The sequence below is a fragment of the Sapajus apella genome, unplaced genomic scaffold, assembly GCF_009761245.1.
Source record: "Sapajus apella isolate SASKATOON/1434 unplaced genomic scaffold, GSC_monkey_1.0 scaffold2, whole genome shotgun sequence".
Lineage (NCBI taxonomy): Eukaryota > Metazoa > Chordata > Mammalia > Primates > Cebidae > Sapajus > Sapajus apella.
Window position 1 is genome coordinate 57,994,737 of NW_022436942.1, and position 20,542 is coordinate 58,015,278.

The 20,542-nt window shown below is 35.2% G+C and overlaps 1 protein-coding gene and 1 long non-coding RNA gene across 17 annotated transcripts in view; one reads left to right on the top strand and one right to left on the bottom strand.

The window, feature by feature from the left end:
• The window catches only part of LOC116556347, a 16,611-nt gene extending 10,073 nt beyond the window's left edge, over nt 1–6,538 (top strand). Inside the window, exons 2-3 of the long non-coding RNA XR_004270953.1 lie at nt 4,423–4,425; nt 6,528–6,538. This is a non-coding gene — a long non-coding RNA (uncharacterized LOC116556347). The remainder of the gene's footprint in view (nt 1–4,422; nt 4,426–6,527) is intronic.
• The window catches only part of ANKS1B (ankyrin repeat and sterile alpha motif domain containing 1B), a 1,261,971-nt gene that overhangs the window by 783,901 nt on the left and 457,528 nt on the right, over nt 1–20,542 (bottom strand). For all 16 annotated transcript variants that reach the window (XM_032285364.1, XM_032285340.1, XM_032285282.1 and 13 more), the window contains one exon: nt 3,953–4,118. In XM_032285364.1, coding sequence (XP_032141255.1) covers nt 3,953–4,118 — 166 coding nt within the window. The remainder of the gene's footprint in view (nt 1–3,952; nt 4,119–20,542) is intronic.

Consider the following 20,542-nt stretch of genomic DNA (forward strand, 5'->3'; position numbering starts at 1 on the left):
GGAGATTGGAAAAGAGGAAGAAATCTTAGGTTTCTTTCTTTCTGTTGTTTTTGTTTGTTTGTTTGAGACAGGGTCTCACTCTTACCCAGACTGGAGTGCAGTGGCACTCACTGCAACCTCCGCCTCCTGGGTTAAAGTGATTCTCCTGCCTCAGCCTCCCAAGTAGCTGGGACTACAGGCACATGCCACCAGGCCTGGATAATTTTTGCATTTTTTTTTTTTTAAGAACGAGAGAGAGAAAGAAAAAGAATAAAAAAAAAAAAAGAAAGAAAAAGAATAAAGGAAAGGAAGAAAGAGGAAGAGGAAGAGGAAGAGGGAGAGAGAACAGGGGTGTTGCTTTATTGCCCGGGCTAGAATGCAGTCTAAAACTGGGTATGCCTGTAATTGTGTTTAATAATAAAGACATTAAAAAATAAATTAATTAATTAAAAAAAAATGAGGGAAGAAAATAATTAACAAGCAGCCAACCAATATTTCATTTAAACTTGCAAATACGTGTGATGTAGTACTGATAAGAGTGTATATTTTATGTATTTAAAGTGGAGAGTTCTATGAATGTTAATTAAGTCTACTTGTTCCAGATCTGAGTTCAAGTCCTGGATATCGATGTTAACATTCTGTCTCATTGATCTATCCAATATTGATGTTGAAGTCTCCCGCTATTATTGTGTGGGGGTCCAAGTCTCTTTGTAAGTCTTATATATCTGGGTATTTCTGTATTGGGTGCATACATGTTTAGGATCCCTAGCTCTTCTTGTTACATTGATCCTTTTATCTTTATGTAATATCCTTCTTTGCTTCTTTTGATCTTTGTTGCTATGAAATCTATTTTATCAGCAAAAAATGCAACTCCTGCTTTCTATTTATTTATTTTAGCTCTCTATTTGGTTGGTAAATTTTTCACCATCCCTTTGTTTTGAGTCTTTATGTATCCTTGCATGTGAGATGGATCTGGATGTAGCATACCAATGGGTCTTGGCTTTTTTTGCCTGTCTGTGTCTTTGGATTGGGGGATTTAGTCGATTTAAATTTAGAATTAATAACAATATATGTGTGTTTGATACTGTCATTTAATGTTAGCTGGCTGTTTTGCCCATTAGTTGATGCAATTTCTTAATTATGTTGATGTTCTTTATTTTTTGGTATTTTTTAGAAAGGCTGATACTGGTTGTTCCTTTCTATTTGTAGTGGTTCTTTCAGAAGCTCTTGTAAAGCAGGCCTGGTGGTGATGAAATCTCTGAGTGCTTGCTTGTTCACAAAAGATTTTATTTTTCCTTCGCTTATGAAGCTTAGTTTGGCTGGATGTAAAATTCTGGGTTGAAAGTTTTTTTCTTTAAGGATGTTGAATATTGGCCCCCACTCTCTTCTGGCTTGTAGGGTTTCTACTGAGAGATCTGCTGTGATACTTTTAAAAAGTTTTTCCTTTCTATATTTATATCCAATATTTTTATTTGTTTTCAGTCAGAGTTGACCTGAGCCTGATCAGCCTTGTTATCTGTGTCTATGTCATTTTAATCCTTGTATCCTCCGTATTCAGAACTGTGCCCTAGCATGCATAGGAACTCAATTAGTTTTTGGCTACTTAATCGATACATAGTTGTGTCTTCAATTCTTGCATTCCTTCCTCTATCACCCCGATATTCCCCTACCCTCTGTGTCCCAATTAAAGCTCTTTCACATTTTGAACATCTATTTCCTGCATTTTCCTACTTTAATGGAGCTTTCCTACAATATGTTACTTCCCTCATTATCTCTCTTATGGAAGAGTCCTCATTGTTGTCAACTTCTGGGATCAGCATTGTTTTCATTCTTCATGACTTCTCTGGATCATTCTCTATTCTTTGGCCTTAATCCAAAATCTGATGCTCATCTGAAGTTTATGCTATTCTATAACATTCTTTTCGTAATTTTGCTGCTATCATATGTGGACCTCCGGTCATATCGCTACATTTCTTGAGGGTTTCAGTACTTGATTCCCAATATTTACCCCCACTTCATCCCCTAATACAATGCAGCGCTATACATAATGTTTAAGAGCACAAGTTGGACAACCCAAGGTCAAGTACTAAATCCACCCCTCATTAACATGTAACCTTGGGAGGTCAGCAAGTGTTTCAATGCCTCAGTTTCCTTATTTGTAAAATGAGAATAATGGTATTAGTACCTCACAGCATTGTAAGAATCATATGGAATAATGCATCTAAAGCACCTACAACAGTATCTGCCACATAATAAATGTGCATTAAATTTACTATTTTCATTACCACACTCTTACTTAAAAATCTTCCAATTGTATGTTTATGATTCATTAATACCCTAGCATCAGTACTGCTCAAAAATCCATTTTTTCACCTGTACAAAATTCCTAGACTGTTATGTATAATGGCTTTTCTGAATTTTATTTATTTATTTAGAGACAGGGTATCACTGAGTGACACCCAGGCTGGAATGCAGTGGTGTGACCATGGCTCATTGCAGTCTTCACCTCCCAAACTCAAGCAATCCTCCCACCTCAGCCTCCTGAATAGCTGGGACTACAGTGACGTGCCATCACATCCAGCTAATTTTTTTATTTTTTGTAGCAATGGGATTTCACCATGTTGCCCAGGCTAGTTTTGAACTCCTGAGCTTAAATTATCCACCCACCTTGGCTAGGATTACAGGCATGAGGTAGTGTCTATAATAGGCTAGTGGTAGAAATACAGGATGAGCCATCGCTCCTGGCCTGGATTTTATCTTAACCCTTCTCAAGATCTAGCTCTTCCTTTTAGCCAATAACCTCGCATCATACCCAGCAATTGAATCCATTTGAAACTAAATATTTCAGAATTTCTCTGTATTCATTACCATGCTGTCTTCGCTCTACTGTCTGGGGAAGCAATGTCTGTGTTTTCCTAAACTAGCTGAGTTTTTACTTCTACTCATTCTGTTCTGTCTTTTTATTCTTTATCTTCAGTAGCTTGCTTTACCAGAAAATTCCTCTAGACTTGACCAAGTCTTACTTTTCCTAAAATAAACTAGCTATTTCCCTCTTGCACCTGCTTTCTTCTTATGTTACCATCATACCTCTTCTTCTAATCTCCTTGCAAGAGTCATTTGTACTTTCTACCTCATTTCCCCGTGTCTCACTATTAACTTCCAGACATCTACTTTTACCACATCACTTCTAAAATTTACCATTCAAAAGTAAGTTGCAATTGCATTACCAAACCCAAAAATAGGCTCTCTTCAGAATTTTTCTTACAACTCCTTTGCAGCATTAAATATATTGATCACTTTGAAATTTCTTGAAAATTTCCCCCTTCATTAGCTTTCATGTAATTACTCTGTATTCTTTCTTAAAGCGAGTGATGAAGTAATAGAAAGAAACTATGACGGTAGTCGAAAATCCACGTTCAAGCATAGGCCCCACTATTTATTGATCTTAAAGCTCTAATTTCTTTATCAGCAAAATGGGGATAATATTTGTCTTGCTTTGTTCACTAGTTTGTAATGCAAAAAAAATAAAATATAATAATGGATCTGATAATGCCATAGAAGACATGAAATACACAAAGCAGCTATGTAAGATTTGATAACTTAGTAAGAGATAGGATGCAAAAAATGATATAAAAAGACCCTTGGTACCCAATTGGCTATGAACTCCTGAAGGACCCAAAGCTATGTATCTTACCTAGAAGGTTTTTTTTTGCTATTAAAAGGTTTTGAAGTATCTTTATGAAGGCATTACCATGTCCATTAGGGCTTTTACCAGGAAGTTAGGAGACTTCAAATCAAAAACCCTTTGACTTACCTGGAGACTCACTTCAAAATGAAAAAAATTAATTATTGGGAACACATTGAGGGAACTTGCATTTTGATAACATAGTAGGAAATCAAAATGTTAATGATACATCTGCACATAAACAAGCATTCAAATTGAATCAGGCCAATTGTGAGTAAGAAATATTACCAGTTCTTGGGGAAGATGCCCTTGCGATTTCTAAGGAGCAAGGTTTCTTTGTAACAGCTGTGTCCATGAGATCACACAGAAAGTTCTCATTTTCTGAAGGAAATGTATCCAGAGAAGCAGATGGTACAATTTCCATAGTGTAATTTCTCTTCTTTGGATAGGACTCCTGAAAAGAAGAAAAAATAAAAACAGGTTTGTGATGAAGAAACAGCTTTGTTTAATTTATAAAAACTAGAAAAGATAATCAGATTCAGTAGTTATTTCCAAAGTGATTGACAGCTTATGATTCATCTGTTTGTTTGAATAAATTATAGAATTATACAACCCCAGTATCATCAGAGATATTTTAAAGAGTCCTCATAATTTAGAAAGACTGAGTTTATTACTGAATTAGTAAAGGTATTGCTCTTTTTTATAATCTGTATCTATTATCTAGTTGTGGCATAAATTATTGTTTAACTAATCAACAGTCAGTCCCAAGACTCTACTCCTTTGCTGACCTCCTGGAGATAGCCATATAATTCAACTTTGGCCCATTAGATGTAAGGGAAAGTTTGCTGAAAGGCTAATGGAAAAATACTTTTCCCCAGAGAAGAAGCTCATGAGGAGGCTCTTTCAGAGCTAAGGTCATCCCTAGGCTCCTCTCTTTGGATGCAGTTTTGATATCTGGAGTGAGGGCAAGCATTTTGTGGCCAGAAGGCAAGAAGCTTAAGATCAAAAAGGTAACAAGCCAAGAATGGCAACAGAAGGATAAAAAGAGCCAGGGACCTTGATGATATTGTTGAGCTGCTCAAATAGACACAGGGCCAGTTTCTCCAGGCTTCTTACATAAATAACAATATTCTTAAAGTTTGGGCCATTGCTAATTGGGTTTTCTGTCATTTAGAGTTAGTCTTGCCATCTAGCACACCAGTATTTTTCCTTGTAAATACTGTTAACTAATACACTAAGGTACTCTTTTCAGGTTAGGATAAAATGTAGGTCCAGTTCTACATTATTGATTTTTTTTTATATATTCTAAAAATTAGAATTCATTTCATTATAGAAGATTTTAATTTCTTGTACATAAGGCATTAATTAGTTAACAAATGTTTATTGGGCATCTACTATATATATGTTATATATATAGTATATTTATATATATGTCATATATATAAATTATGTGCTAAGTGCTGGACATTTTTTAAAACTAACCAGACATGATTCTTGCTCTAAGGAAGTTTACAGTCTGCTGGAGAAGACTGTGAAATTCTGCATGATGAAATTCATAATTAATCATGTTTTATTTTTGCTACAGATTCTCCTCTACTTTACAAAAAACACAAAGTTAAGTTGAAAATAATGTAAGTAGAAACTGCATTTAATACACTTAACCTACCAAACAGCATAGCTTAGCCTACCCTACGTTAAATGTGCTCAGAACACTTACATTAGACTATACTTGGGCAAAATCATCTGGTAACACAGTACATTGTAGAGTATAGGTTATTTACCCTTGCCATCATGTGGCTGACTGGGAGTTGTGGCTTGCTACCATTGCCCATCATCATGAGAGAGTATCTATCACAGGATATAATGCTAGCCCAGGAAAAAGTCAAAATTCAATATCTGATGTATGATTTCTACTGAACATATACTGCTTTCACATCACTGCAAAGGCAACAACTCATAAGTTGAACCATCGTAAGTTGTAGACCATCTTTATGTGTTACCTTTATAAAGTATGCTTCACAATCAAGAAAAAGACTAATAAAAAATAAACTAATATTTTTAAAAAATCTCCCAAAGTATATTCTAGGGTTGATAAAGATTTACTATGAATTCCTACTTTTTCCACAATGATATTACAGTACAGCAGAATTCAAGGTCAGGGTAATTGCTTTCAGACCATACCAGACCCTGACACGTCAGAGAGTCAATTACAGTCACTATAATCCATTGAAAGCAGGAAATTGTGAGTAATTTATTTTTAACAACAAAGGGTGACAAAATAGAAGTCATCCAGAGGAAAGCAATAGGAATGGCATATAATTTTGAAACCATGTCAGAGAAGAAATGATGAACGGAACTGCAGTGTTCTATACAGAGAAGCCTTACAGCCACATAATAGCTTTCTCAACAATTTGAAAGGCTATCCCTCATGAAATATCCCACAAAGCAGGGATGTGAAAAAGTTACCTTGGTATATTTATTCTAAATTTCTTAAAGGCAAGACAAAGACTAATGTTTATAAATCAAAAAGGGCAAATTTGTGTCAATACAAAAATAATTTTCCATGAATTAATAATATTGTTTACCTTTCAAAATAAAAGGCACTATAAAATTTGTTAACAAAGAGCATTAGAAAGCAACAGAAGGAATTCCTCATTACTGAAAACCATCCTGCAGAATTATCTGTTGATAAAATTGTGGATAAAACTCATTGTATAAGGAGTCCAGCAGGTGACCACAAGCTCCATGAAGGCTGGAATTTGTCTTGTTCACCACTCTATCCCTAGAATCTAATACAGGTCCTGCCAAAAGTTGATGAGATGATATCCAATAAATATATATTGATCAACTGAACAGTCTCTAGTGTCCTTTAAACAAAGCTAACTACAGGTTAGGGAAATGATTTTCTTTTTTCAAATGTAAATTACTTTGCTTTTCAGTTTGGTTAATGTTGTTCACTGGTTTGCATATAAAAAGGGAAGCTGAAATTACAACGGTAAGATTGTAAAGATTCCACGAAAAAAAGAATCTCCAGTGAAACCCCTAGTTCATCCTGAAATTAAATTAATCAAAACAATCCATGGATTTAGTTAAGTTGTAATGTTACAGTGTGTATGAACACTTATGCAGATTTTAAAAGCCTTGAAAACCACCTTGAAATTTAACCAAAAAGAATGGGTTAATTTGCTTTCTTCCTTAAAAATGAAGTATATTTGTTTATTAGGGAATAATTTGAAAATATAAAGAAAGAGGAAAATAATCACATGAAAATCCAGCATGCGGAGAAAACCGAGGGTAATATTTTGGTGAACATCCTCCCAGACTGTTTTACCCTGAAAATGTGTGGATGTGTGAGTATGTGCAAAGGAAAGAAAAAAATATTTTAAATAACAATGAAGTACTCCCTCTTCTGCTTCCTAATGGAGGGCCATAATTTCTTCTTGGAATGTAAGTCTTTGTAGAACCTGGCTTCCTTAGGGAAGGCAAGGCCCCTGAGGAAAGGAGTTGGTAAAACGAAGATAGTTAAACTATGCTTTTGTAACCAAATATTTCAGTATCAAAGAAAAGAGGTATTTCAACAAAATATCTGACAAATGACTCTCAAAAGACGATATGCAAGCTAATTTTTAAAAAATTGGATCCATGTGTGTCCACTACTCAGTTTAAGAGATAGAATATTACCATTATATCATTGAAACCTGACCCCCACCCCACCCCATGTTCATCTTTCCAATCTCACCCTTTTTCATCTTCTACCAGGGATAAATGTTTTCTGAACTTTGTGTTTTTTATTCCTTGGATTGTGTTAAATTTTAACTATACATGTAAGTATCAATAAAAAATAAATTTTTAGTACTGTGTGCTTTCAAACTTTATATATACAGTATCAAATGCTCCAGTTCTTCTGTGATTTTTTTCTCAATCAATATTATGTTTCTGAGTTTCACTTATTTTCAGCATGGTACAGGAGCTCACTGTACAAGAATACCACAATTCATTCACACATTCTCCTGACAAAGCACTTTTAAATGTTTCCTGGGTGTTTGGTTATTTAGGACAATGTTATTACACATTTTCCCATACAAAGTCTCTTGGAACAAGTAACCAGCATTAGGCTGCCTATTCCAGTAGTGATGGGGAAGACTCAAGAACAGATAGCAGATGAGAGAAATAAATGAAATCAAGAGATGATAATGAGAATAGAAGTTGTATTCACTGCAGATTCTATAGAATCTTGAGGAAGGCATTTGCAGTTTTCTACCCAAAGTTTTCTACTTTGCTCTAAGGAAGTTTATATGAGGGTTCAAACGATGTTCTATAAATCTTATTTAAAAATTATATATAAGGATACTTATATATAAGTATAATATTATATAGAATATTTCCTAATCTGTTATTTACCTCTAATCATATATTTTGTACCCTTTTCAATGACAATTATATGGCTATATGATGAACTTGGGTCCCAATATACACCTGATCATAATGTATTTAGCAAATCCTATGATACTGAAATTTTAATGTTTTGTTTTTAAAGAATCATTTTTGTTCATGTATTTTATTTACATATTTTAACTATTTTCAAATACAATTCCTGTGATAATAGGTATATGCCTTATGTTTACATATAATTGAATCTGTGTCTAGACTTTCTAATTGGTTCCATATATATGTCTATTCTAGTACAGGCATACCTGAAGGTTTACTGTGCTTTACAGATATTGCAATTTTTAGAAATTGAAGATTTATGGCAACTGTGCATTAAGCAAGTCTATCAGCACTATTTTTCTGAAATGTTCTCACTTTGTGTCTTTGTGTCACATTTTGGTAATGCTCCCACTATTCCAAATTTTCCATTACTATTATATCTGTTACGGCGATCTGTGATCAGTGAGCTTTGATGTTACTGTTTTGATTGTTTTGGAACACTGCAATCCACAATCATACAAAATGGTGAACTTAATGCATAAGTGTACTATGTGTTCTGAGTGCTCCACTGACTAGCCATTCCCCTGTGTTGTCTTCTCCTTGGACCTCCCTATTTCCCAAGACACAACAATATTGAAATTAGGCCAACTAGTAACCCTTCGAAGGCCTCTAAAAGTTCAAGTGAAAGGAAGAGTCACATGTCTCTCACTTTAAATCAAAAGCTAACCATGATTAAGGTTTGTGAAGAAGGCATGTCAAAAATGCCTCTTGTGTCAAACAGCTAGCCAAGCTGTGAATGCAAAGAGAAAGTTCTTGAAGGAAATTAAAAGTGCTACTCCAGTGAACACACAAATGATAAGAAAGGGAAATAGTCTTATTGCTGACAGGCAGAAAGTTTCAGTGGTCTAGAAAGATGATCAAACCAGCCACATCATTCACTCAAGCCATATCCTAATCCAGAGCAAGACTCTAACTCTCTTCAATTCAATGAAGACTGATAGAGGTGAGGAAGCTGCAGAAGTTTAAAGTTGGCTGAGGTTAGTTCATAAGGCTTAAGGAAAGAAACCATCTCTATAACATAAAAATGCAAGGTGAAGCATCAAATGCTAATGGAGAAGCTGTAGCAAGTTATCCAGAAAATCCTGCAAAGACAGTTGATGAAGGTGACTGTACTAAACAATAGATTTGTAATGTAGATGAAACAGCTTTATACTGGAAGATGTCATCTTGGACTCTCACAGCTAGAAAAGAGATGGCAATGCTTGGCTTCAAATTTTAAAAGGACAGTCCAACTTTCTTGTTAGGGACTAGTGCAGCACGATTTACTGAATATTTTAAGCCCACTATTGAGACCTACTATTCACAAGAAAGGATTCCTTTCAAAATGTTACTGCTCATTGACAATGCCACTGATCACTCAAAGCTCTGATAGAGCTGTACAAAGAGATCAATGTTGTTTTTATGCCTGCTAACACAAACGTCTATTCTCCAGATCATAGATCAAGGATTAATTTAGAGTCTCAAGTCTTATTATTTAAGGACTATATAATGTAAGGCTATAGCTATCATAGAAAGTGATTCCTCTGATGAATCTGGGCAAAGTAAATAGAAAACCTTCTAGAAAAGATTTTCCATTCCAGATGCCATTCGGAATATTTGTAATTCATAGGATGAAGTCAACATATGAACACTGATGAGTCTAGATGAAGTTGACTCCAGCCCTCATGGAGGACTTTGATAGGTTTGACTTTGGTGGAGGAAGTAACTGCAGATGTGACAAATAAATAGCAAGAGAACTGGAAGTGGAACCTGAATATAGGACTGAATTGCTGTAATCTCATGATAAAACTTGAATGGATGAGGAGTTGCTTCTTATAGGTGAACAAAATCGTTTGAGATGAAATATACTCCTGGTGAAGATGCTGTGGACATTGTAGAAATGACAACAAAGGATTTAAAATATTTCACAAACTTAGTTGATAAAGCAGTGGCAGGATTTGAGAGGACTGACTCCAATTTTGAAAGAATTTCTAATGTGAGTAAAATGCTGTCAAATAGCTTTGCATGCTCAAAGATATCTTTCATGAAAGGAAGACTCAAATAATGCAGCAAAACTACATTGTTCTCTTATTTTAAGAAACTGCCCACTGATTTTGTATCCTGAGACACTGCTGAAGTTGCTTATCAGCTTAAGAAGCTTTTGGGATGAGATGATGGGGTTTTCTAGATACAGGATCATGTCATCTGCAAACAAAGATTATTTTACTTCTTCTCTTCCTATTCAAATACCCCTTATTTCTTTCTCTTGCCTGATTTCCCTGGCCAGGACTTCTAATACTATGTTTAATGGGAGTAGTGAGAGAGCATCCTTGTCACGTGCTGCTCTTCAAGGGGAATGCTTCCAGCTTTTGCCCATTCAGTATGATGTTGGCTGTGGGTTTGTCATATATGGCTCTTATTATTTTGATGTATGTTCCTTTGATACCTAGTTTATTGAGAATTTTTACCATGAAGGGATGGTGAATTTTATCAAAAGCCTTTTCTGCAGGCAAGCAGAGAAGCAAATCATGAATGAACTGCCATTCACAACTGCTACAAACAGAATAAAATACCTAGGAATACAGCTAACAAGGGAAGCAAAGGAATTCTTCAAGGAGAACTACAAACCACTGCTCAAGGAAATTGAAGATTGACACTAACAAATGGGAAAAGCATTCCATACTCATGAATAGGAGGAATCAATATCATAAAATGGCCATACTTCCCAAAGTAATTTATAGATTCAATGCTATTCCCTTTAAACTACCATTGACATTCTTCACAGAGTTAGAAAAAAAATTTTTTTTAATTTATATGGAACCAAAAAAGAGCCCAAATGGCCAAGACAATCCTAAGCAAGATGAACGAAGTTGGAGGCATCATGCTACCCAACTTCAAACTATATGCAAGGCTACAGTAACCAAAACAGCATGGAATTTGTAACAAAAACAGACACATAGACCGCTGGAACAGAATACAGAGCTCAGAAACAAGATTGCACATCTATAATGATCTGATCTTTGACAAACCTGACAAAAACAAGCAATGGAGAGAACATTCTCCATTTAATAAATGGTACTGAAAGAACTGACTGGCTATCGGCAGGAAACTGAAACTGGACCCATTCCCTACACCTTATACTACACCCTACACTTTCAATTAACTAAAGACAGATTAATAACTTCAATGTAAAGTGTGAAACTTTAAAATCTCTAGAAGAAAATCTAGACATACCATTCAGGACATAGGCATAGGTAAAGACTTCATGCTGGGAAGTACCAAAAGCAATTGCAATGAAAATAAAAATTGACAAATGGGATCTAATTAAACTAAAAAGCTTCTGCACAGCAAAAGAAACTATCAACAGAGTGAACAGACAACCTATAGAATAGGAGAACATTTTTGCAATTTATCCATCTGACAAAGGTCTAATCTCCGTAGTCTGCAAGGAACTTAAATATACAAGAAAAAAAACAATCCCATTAAGAAGTGGGCAAAGGACATGAATAGACACTTCTCAAAAGACATTCATATGGCCAACAAACATGAAAAAAAGCTCAACATCACTGACCATTAGAGAATTGCAGATCAAAACCACAGTGGGATCATCTCATGCCAGTTAGAATGATGATTATTGAAAAGTCAAGAAACAATAGATGCTGGCTTGCTGCAGAAAAAAAAAAGTAATTCTTTTACAATGTTGGTGGGAGTGTAAATTAGTTCAACCACTGTGGAAGATGGTGTGGTGATTCCTCAAAGATCTAGAAGCAGAGATAGCACTTGCCCCAGCAATCCCATTTAATAGCTAAAGGAATATAAATCATTCTATTATAAAAATACATGCACATGTATGTTCATTGCAGCACTAGTCATAATAAAAAAGACATGGAGTCAACCCAAATGCCCACCAATGATAGACGGGATAAACAAAATGTGGTACATATACACCACGGAATACTATGCAGCCATAAAAAGGAATGAGATCATGTTCTTTAAAGGGACATGGATGGAGATGGAAGCCTTTTTCCTCAGCAAACTAATGCAGGAACAGAAAACCAAACACCACATGTTCTCACTTATAAGTGGGAGCTGAACAATGAGAACACAAGGACACATTCAGGGGAACAACACACACTGGGACCTGTTGGAGGGCAGGGGGAGAAAGACCATCAGAAAGAATAGCTAAAGGATGCTGGGCTTAATACCTACGTGATAGATTGATCTGTGCAGCAGACCACCATGGCACACATTTACCTAACAAACCTGCACATCGTGCACATGTACCTTGGAACTTAAAATAAAAGTTGAAAGAAAGAAAGAAAAAAATGTCACAGTCACTTAAGCTCTAGCAACCATTACTCTGATCAGTCAGTGGCCATCAAAATCAAGGCAAGACCCTCCACCAGCAAAAAATTATGACTCACTGAAGGCTCAGATGATCGTTGGCATGTTTTAACAATAAGGTATTTTTAATAGGTATGTTCTCTTTTTTAGATATAATGGCATTGTACACTTCATAAACATATAGCGTAAACATAACTTTAATATGCATTGGGCAACCAAAAAATTATGTGGCTGGCTTTATTGTAATATTCACTTTATTGTGGTGATTGAAACCAAGCTCACACCATTTCTGAGGTATGTCTGCACCAGAATTACTCTGTCTGGATTAGCAGAGCCTTCGAATTGATTTTACTATTTGGTAGGATAAATCTTTCCTCATGCTCATCTTTTCTGAGGCATTAATTATTAACTTCATGTTCATTTTTCAGAAAGAAAAAAATTCAAACATTTTGTTAAGTTTTCCTCAGATCATTCATTTTCCTTTGTTCCTTATCAGTAATCAATACTTCCAAATACCCAGGCACTAAAAAAACCTGGGCTATGCTTCACTTCTCATTCTTCCTCTGTGTCATTCCCAATAAATCCTCAAGTCCAATACTTTGCCATTGAATTATACCCCAAACACATTTATTTCTCTCCACACCAGCTACCATGCTAGTCCAGACCACCATTATATTTTACTTGAACTGCTGGAACAACTTCCAAACTATCCTCCTTGCCTCCAGTCCTGCCTCTCTTCTAATCAATTCACTTTCAAAACGAGCATGAAGCTTCTAAGAGTAAGTAAGGTCAAAGCAAACTCATTTCTTTTCATCATAACTTTATTTCATGAGAGAATCATAAAATGCTAGTCATACTACATGTTGATTCTTCTTAAACATTTAACATGGTCTCTCATAATATCTCATAATTTTTTGCTGAATAATTTCATTAAATACATTAATGATCTAAATAGTAAACTCATTTAATTTACAAGATAGGAAAGAAGTAAAAGTTCCTTGACTAAAAAGTTTAAACATAATCCCATTAATTGACAAGACAAATGGGATTAATTTCTAAAGACATACTTATCTAGCACCTAGCAAAATTCCATGTTCACAGGACTCTATGAATACATGCTGAAAAAATGAATGCATAAATTACTATATCAGTTAGAATTTCATGGTTTGCACCCTCCACTAGAATCAAAGCACCATAGGGACAAGAATCCTGATTATCTTCTTCATATAGTATGCACAATAAACATTTGTCAAATAAAGTCTGAAACATTGTCACCCAAAAACAATCACAGATTCAAACTATCACAGATCTAAAACTATCACAAATTCCCCACTGTGGGAAGAATTGCAACTTACATTTACGAAGTGTTTTATTGTCTGCAAAGTGAATAGTATTTCATTTGCCCAGATGATTCTCATTTAGTTCTCACAACAATCCAGCCAATGCTACTATCATTGCCATTCAGAAACTAGGCCTAAAATTATTAAGTGATTTGTCCAATATTAAGCATCTTGTTAATGGAAGTGTTATGGATCAAACCTAGATCTTCTGGCACCAGATCTAGTGTTCATGTGATTGTATTACAGATAAAAAGAGCTATGACCAGATAGTTAATTGCCAGAACTAAGGGAAAGAGAACACTCTGCACATTGCTAGGTAGTATCTAGCTCTGCCAATTTTTCAAGCCTTTGTATGTTCCCTTCTCTACAGTAGGAAGCCTTGACCTCAGTACACAGATTAACTGCCAACATATCCTTGATGGTTAATCCTGGTAATAGGCAAGAGGTATTAAAAGGACTGTAACATAACAATTTCTGACACCTTCAAGACTTCATTTTCTCCAGTCTAGTAATATTAAGCTCAAAATAGACTAACAGTTTTTGCTTTTTTCTTAACATTTGGCCTCTATTGTTTTTCTGTTTTTTTTAAACAACTTTCTAATATGCAATTTTTGTCGGTGTATATTAGGTATATATTTACATGGCACATTTGATATTTTGATTAAGGCAAGCAATGTGTAATAATTACATCATGGAAAATGGGGTATCCATCCCTTCAAGCATTTATCCTTTGTGTTACATAGGTCCAATTATACCCATTTAGTTATCTTAAAATAAACAATTAAAGTGTTATTGACTATAGTGCCCCTGTTGTGCTATCAAATACTCACTCTTATTTATTCTTTCTAACTATCTTTTGAACCCAATAACCATCTGCCACTCCCACCCTTAGACCCCCACTATTCTTCCCAGCCTCTGGTAACCATCATTCTACTCTCTGTCTCCATGAGTACAATTATTTTGACTTTTAGAGTCCACAAATAAGTGAGAACATGTGATGCTTGTCTTTCCATGCCTGGTTTATTTCAGTTAACATAATGACTTCCAGTTCTATCCATGTTGTTGCAAATAAAAGGATCTCTCTTTTACAGTTTGAATAGTACTCTGCTGTGTGTAAGTACAACAGTTTCTGTATCCATTCTTCTGTTGATAGACACTTAGGTTGCTTGCAAATTTTTGCCATTGTGAACAGTGCTGCAACAAACATAGGAGTAGAGCCATCTCTTCCATATAGTGCTTTCCTCTGTGAGGGTTGGTATAATCAGCAATGGGACTGCTGAATCTCCTGGTAGCTCCCTTTTTAGTTTTTTGAGGAACTTCCAAACTGTTCTCCACAGTGGTTGTATTAACTTTATTCCCACCAACAATGTACCATGGTTCCCTTTTCTCCACATCCTCACCAGCATTTGTTATTGCCTGTCTTTTGGATAAAAGTCATTTTAACTCTAGGGTGAAATGATATCTCATTGTAGTTTTGATTTGCATGTCTCTGATGAGCAATGATGCTGAGAATCTTTTATATGCCTGTTTGCCATTTGTATGTCTTCCTTTGAGAAATGTCTATTCAAATTTGTTGCCCATTTTCTAAGGGGGCTATTTGATTTTTTCCTATAGAGTTGTTTGAAGTCCTTTAATATTCTGGTCAATAATCACCTGTCAGATTATTAGTTTGCATTATCTCCCATTTTGTGAGTAGTTTCTTCACTGTGTTGTTTACCTTCCTGTGCAGGAGCTTTTGAACTTGATGTGCTCCCATTTGTCCATTTTTGCTGCGGTTGCCTGTACTTAGGGGGGTATTACTCAAAAACTTTCTGCCCAGACCAAATGTCCTGGAGAGTTTCCCCAAAATTTTCTTATAGGCCGGGCGCGGTGGCTCAAGCCTATAATCCCAGCACTTTGGGAGGCCGAGGCGGGTGGATCACAAGGTCAAGAGATCGAGACCATCCTGGTCAACATGGTGAAACCCCGTCTCTACTAAAAATACAAAAAATTAGCTGGGCATGGTGGTGTGTGCCTGTAATCCCAGCTACTCAGGAGGCTGAGGCAGGAGAATTGCCTGAACCCAGGAGACGGAGGTTGCGGTGAGCCGAGATCGCGCCATTGCACTCCAGCCTGGGTAACAAGAGCGAAACTACATCTCAAAAAAAAAAAAAAAAAAATTTTCTTATAGCAGTTTCATACTTTGATGTCTTAGATTTAAGACTTTAATCTATTTTCATTTGATATTTGCATATGGGGAGAGATAAGGGTCTAGTTTCATTAGTCTGTATATAGAGATATCCAGTTTTGCCAGCACGGAATACTATGCAGCCATAAAAAGGAACAAGATCATGTCCTTTGCAGAGACATGGATGAAGCTGGAGGCCATTATCCTCAGCAAACTAACACAGGAACAGAAAACCAAACACCTCATGTTCTCACATCACTCATAAGTGGGAGCTGAACAATGAAAACACATGGACACAGGGAAGGAAACAACACACATGGGGGACTGTCAGGGAGGGAAGGGGAGGGAGAGCATCAGGATAAATAGCTAATGCATGTGGGGCTTAAAACCTGGGTGATGGCTGGATAGGTGCAGCAGACCACCATGGCACACGTTTGCTTACATAACAAACCTACATGTTCTGCACATGTATCCTGGAACTTAAAATAAAATTAAGTTTAAAAAAAAAAAGACTTTTTCCCCAATGTGTGTTCTTGGTGCTTTTGTTAAAAAATGAGTTCATTGTAGATGTATGGATTTGTTTCTGTGTTCTCTATTCTGTTCCGTTGGTATATGTGTCTGTTTTTATGCCAGAACCATGCTGTTTTGGTTACCACAGCTTCTGTGGTATAATTTGAATCCAGGTAATGTAGTTCTTCCAGTTTTGTTCTTTATTTCGCAGTATAGCTTTGTTTATTCTGGGTCTATTTTAGTTCCATATACATTTTAAGATTGCATTTTCTATTTCCGTGAAAAATATCATTAGTATTTTAATAGGGATTGCATTAAATCTGTATGTTGCTTTGTGCAGTATAAAATCAGTACACACATTTTAACAATATTGATTTTACCAATCTATAAAATGGAATATCTTTTCATTTTCTTGTATCACCTTTAGTTTCATTCATCAGTGTTTTATCATTTTTATTGTAGAGCTCTTTCACTTATTTAGTTAATTCTGAGGTACTTAATTTTATTTGGCTATTGTAAATGCAATAACTTTTTTGATTTCTTTTTCAGGTTGTTCACTGTTAGCATATAGAAATGCTACTGATTTTTGTATGTTGATTTTGTATCCTGACACTTTATTAAATTTATCAGTTCTCAAAGTTTTTTGGTGGAGTCTTTAGGATTTCCCAAATACGAGATCATGCCAGGCTTGGTGGCTAACACCTGTGATCCCAACGCTTTGGGAGGCCAAGACAGGTGGATGACCTGAGGTCAGGAGTTTGCGACCAGCCTGGCCAACGTGGTGAAAACCTGTCTCTAGTAAAAATGCAAAAAAAAAAAAAAAAATTAGCAGGGCGTGGTGGTGGGTGCCTGTAATCTCAGCTACTCATAAGGCTGAGGCAGGAGAATCAATTGAACCTGGGAGGCAGAGGTTGCAGTGAGCCAAGACTGCACCATTGTACTCCAGCCTGGGGGACAAGTGTGAGACTCCTCAAATATATATATTATATGTATATAATCAGCCAACAAGAATACTTTGACTTCTGCTGTTCCAATTTGGAGGCCCTTTATATCTTTTTATTGTCTGATTGGTCTATCTAGGACTCCCAATACTATGTTGACTAACAGTGGTGAAAGTGAGGAGCTTTGTTGTGTTCCAGATCTTAGAGGAAAGGCTTTCAGTTTTTCCCCAGTCAGTATAATGGAGGGCAGTGGGGGTCTGTCATATATAGCTCTTATTATGTTGAGATATGTTTCTTCTATATTCAGTTTTTTGAAGGTTTTCTATCATGAAAGGATGCTGAATTCCATCAAATGTTTTTTCAGCATCAACTGAAATAATCATATGGTTTTTAGTCCTTCATTCTCTTGATATAATGTCTTATATTGGTTGATTTGCATATGTTGAGCCATTTTTGCCTTCTAGGGATAAATCCCATTTAGTCATGATGATCCTTTGAATTTCTACTGTATAGGTTGTGATGTCTCCTTTTTCATCTCTGATTTTATTTATTTGGATCTTCTCTTTTCTTTTCTTAGTCTAGATAAAGGTTTGTCAATCTTAGTCTGGCTAAAGGTTTGTGAATGTTTACTCTTTTCAAAAAAACTTTTTGCTTTATTGATACTTTGTATAGATTTCTTCATCTCAATTTCATTTATCTCTGCTTTTATTTTTAATATTATTTTCTTCTACTAATTTTAAATTTTGTTTGCTCTTGCTTTTCTAATTCTTTAAGATACATCAATTGGTTGTTTATTTGAAGTTTTTCTTCCTTTTGATGCAGGCACTTATAAGATAAACTTTCCTCTTAGTACTGCTTTCACTGTATCTTACAGATTTTGGTATATCGTGTTTCCATTATTTTTGTTTTGAGAAAATTTTCAATTTCCTTCTTAATTTCTTCATTGACCCCTATTCATTTCAGGGCATATTGTTTAATTTTCATGTGTTTATATAGTTTCCAAAATTATTCTTGTTATTATTTATTCCATTGTGGCCAGAGAAAATGCTTATTATTATCTAAATTTTGTTGAATGTTTCAAATTTATTTTGTAAGCTAACATATGGCCTATCCTTGAGAATGATCCAGGTGCTAAGGAAAATGTGTATTCTTCAGTCATTGAGTAAAATGTTCTGTAAATATCTATTAGGTCAATTCAATATATAGTACAGATTAAGTTCAATGTTTCTTTATAGATTTTCTGTTTGAAGATCTGTCCAATGCTCAAAGTGGGTTGTTAAAGTCCCTAAATATTATTTTATTGGGGCCTATCTATCTCTTTAGCTCTAATAATGTTTCCATCATATATGTGGATGCCCCATAGTTAGGTGCACATATATTTACGATTGTTATATCCTCTTGCTAAATTGACCCTTTTATCATAATATAGCAATCTTTTTTGTCTGACTTTTCTTAAGTTTTTGTCTTGAAATCTATTTTGTCTAAGTATAGCCACTCCTATTCTTTTTTGGTTTCCATTGGCCTGGAATATCTTTTTCCATCCTTTTATTTTCTGCCTATGTGTATCTTTATAGATGATGTATGTTTCTTGCAGGCATAGATCATTGGCTTTTGTTTTTTCATCCATTCAGCTACTCTATCTGAGGTCAGTCTTCTCTCATTCAGAGACCCATTCAGTCTTCTCTTCCGTCTTTCCTTCTGTCCTTTCTCCCTTTTAGTGAAAGTGATTTTCTTTGGTACTACAACTTAATTTTTTCTTTTAATTTTTTGTGTATTCATTGTATGTTTTTTGGTTTGAAGTTACCATAAGCCTTGCAAATGTTATCTTATAATCCATTATTTTTTACTGGTGACAATTTAACAATAATTGCTTAAACAAACAAACATGCAAAAAGTACACTAATGAAGGCTCCACGCTTTAACTTTGTCCCCCTGCTTTTTAACTTTTTGTTTTTTCTCTTTAGGGATTATTGCTTTGTATATGTCTTCAAATGTTTTTGTAGTTGTTATTTTTGATTGGCTCATTGTATAATCTTCCTCCTTAAGATATAAGTAGTTTACACACTACAATTACAATACTGTAATATTCTCTGTATTTCTGTGTCCTTATTATTACCAGTGAGTTTTATACCTATAGATTATTTCTTCTTGCTCATTAACATGCTCTTCTTTCAGATTTAAGAACTCCTTTTAACATTTCTTGTAGGACAGGCCTGGTGTTGATGAAATCCCTCAGCTTTCGTTTGTCTGGGAAGATCTTTATTTCTCTTTCATGCTTAAAGCATATTTTCATCAGACATACTATTCTTGGGTAAAAGTTTTTTGAAAAGCTTCAGACAAATACTAATTGAAAACTGACTCTGAAAGATATCAGCTTAACAAGTTTGATAAAAGAGCAATTCCTTTGCAAGGAAGGTAAAGATACTCGATCTCTGTCTCTAAATACATACATGCAGACACACACAGTTGACCTTTGAACAACATGGGTTTGAACTGCACAGGTCCACTTATATGTGGATTGTTTTCAACCAAACGTGAGTCGAAAAATACAGTATTTGTGGATGCGAAATCCACATGTAGGGAGGACCCATTTTTCATACATATGGGTTCTGCGAGGCTGACTATGGAACTCAAGTACATATCAGTTTTGGTACATGTGCAGGTGCTATAATAAACAGTTCTCTTCAAGAAATAACTGTATATAAATAGCGCTTTTAACAAGGCTTTGTAACTTTTTTTTTCATGATTACAAGACAAATTTGTTTTATTATACATAATTTGGAAAATGTACCTACATTTATTTGGGAATTTAAAGTACAAGTTTAGATTACAGATCACATTTAAGAATCTCCAAGGCTTCTTAATAGCTGTAGTATTAATCTTTGCAACTAAATGTGGTAAATCCGGTAAAATTTTTGCTAATTTACTTATAAATCATTATTATTCAATGTTTACTAATACTTTCCTATACATATTCTTATTTGAAAAAAAAAAAACAAAAAAACAAAAAAAAACTTCAGCTGCTCTTGCCTGAATAGATTTCCCTCTCTGGATTCCCCTACCACCATAATAGCGTGGGAGCTTTTCTCTCTCTCTCTCTCTCTGTCTC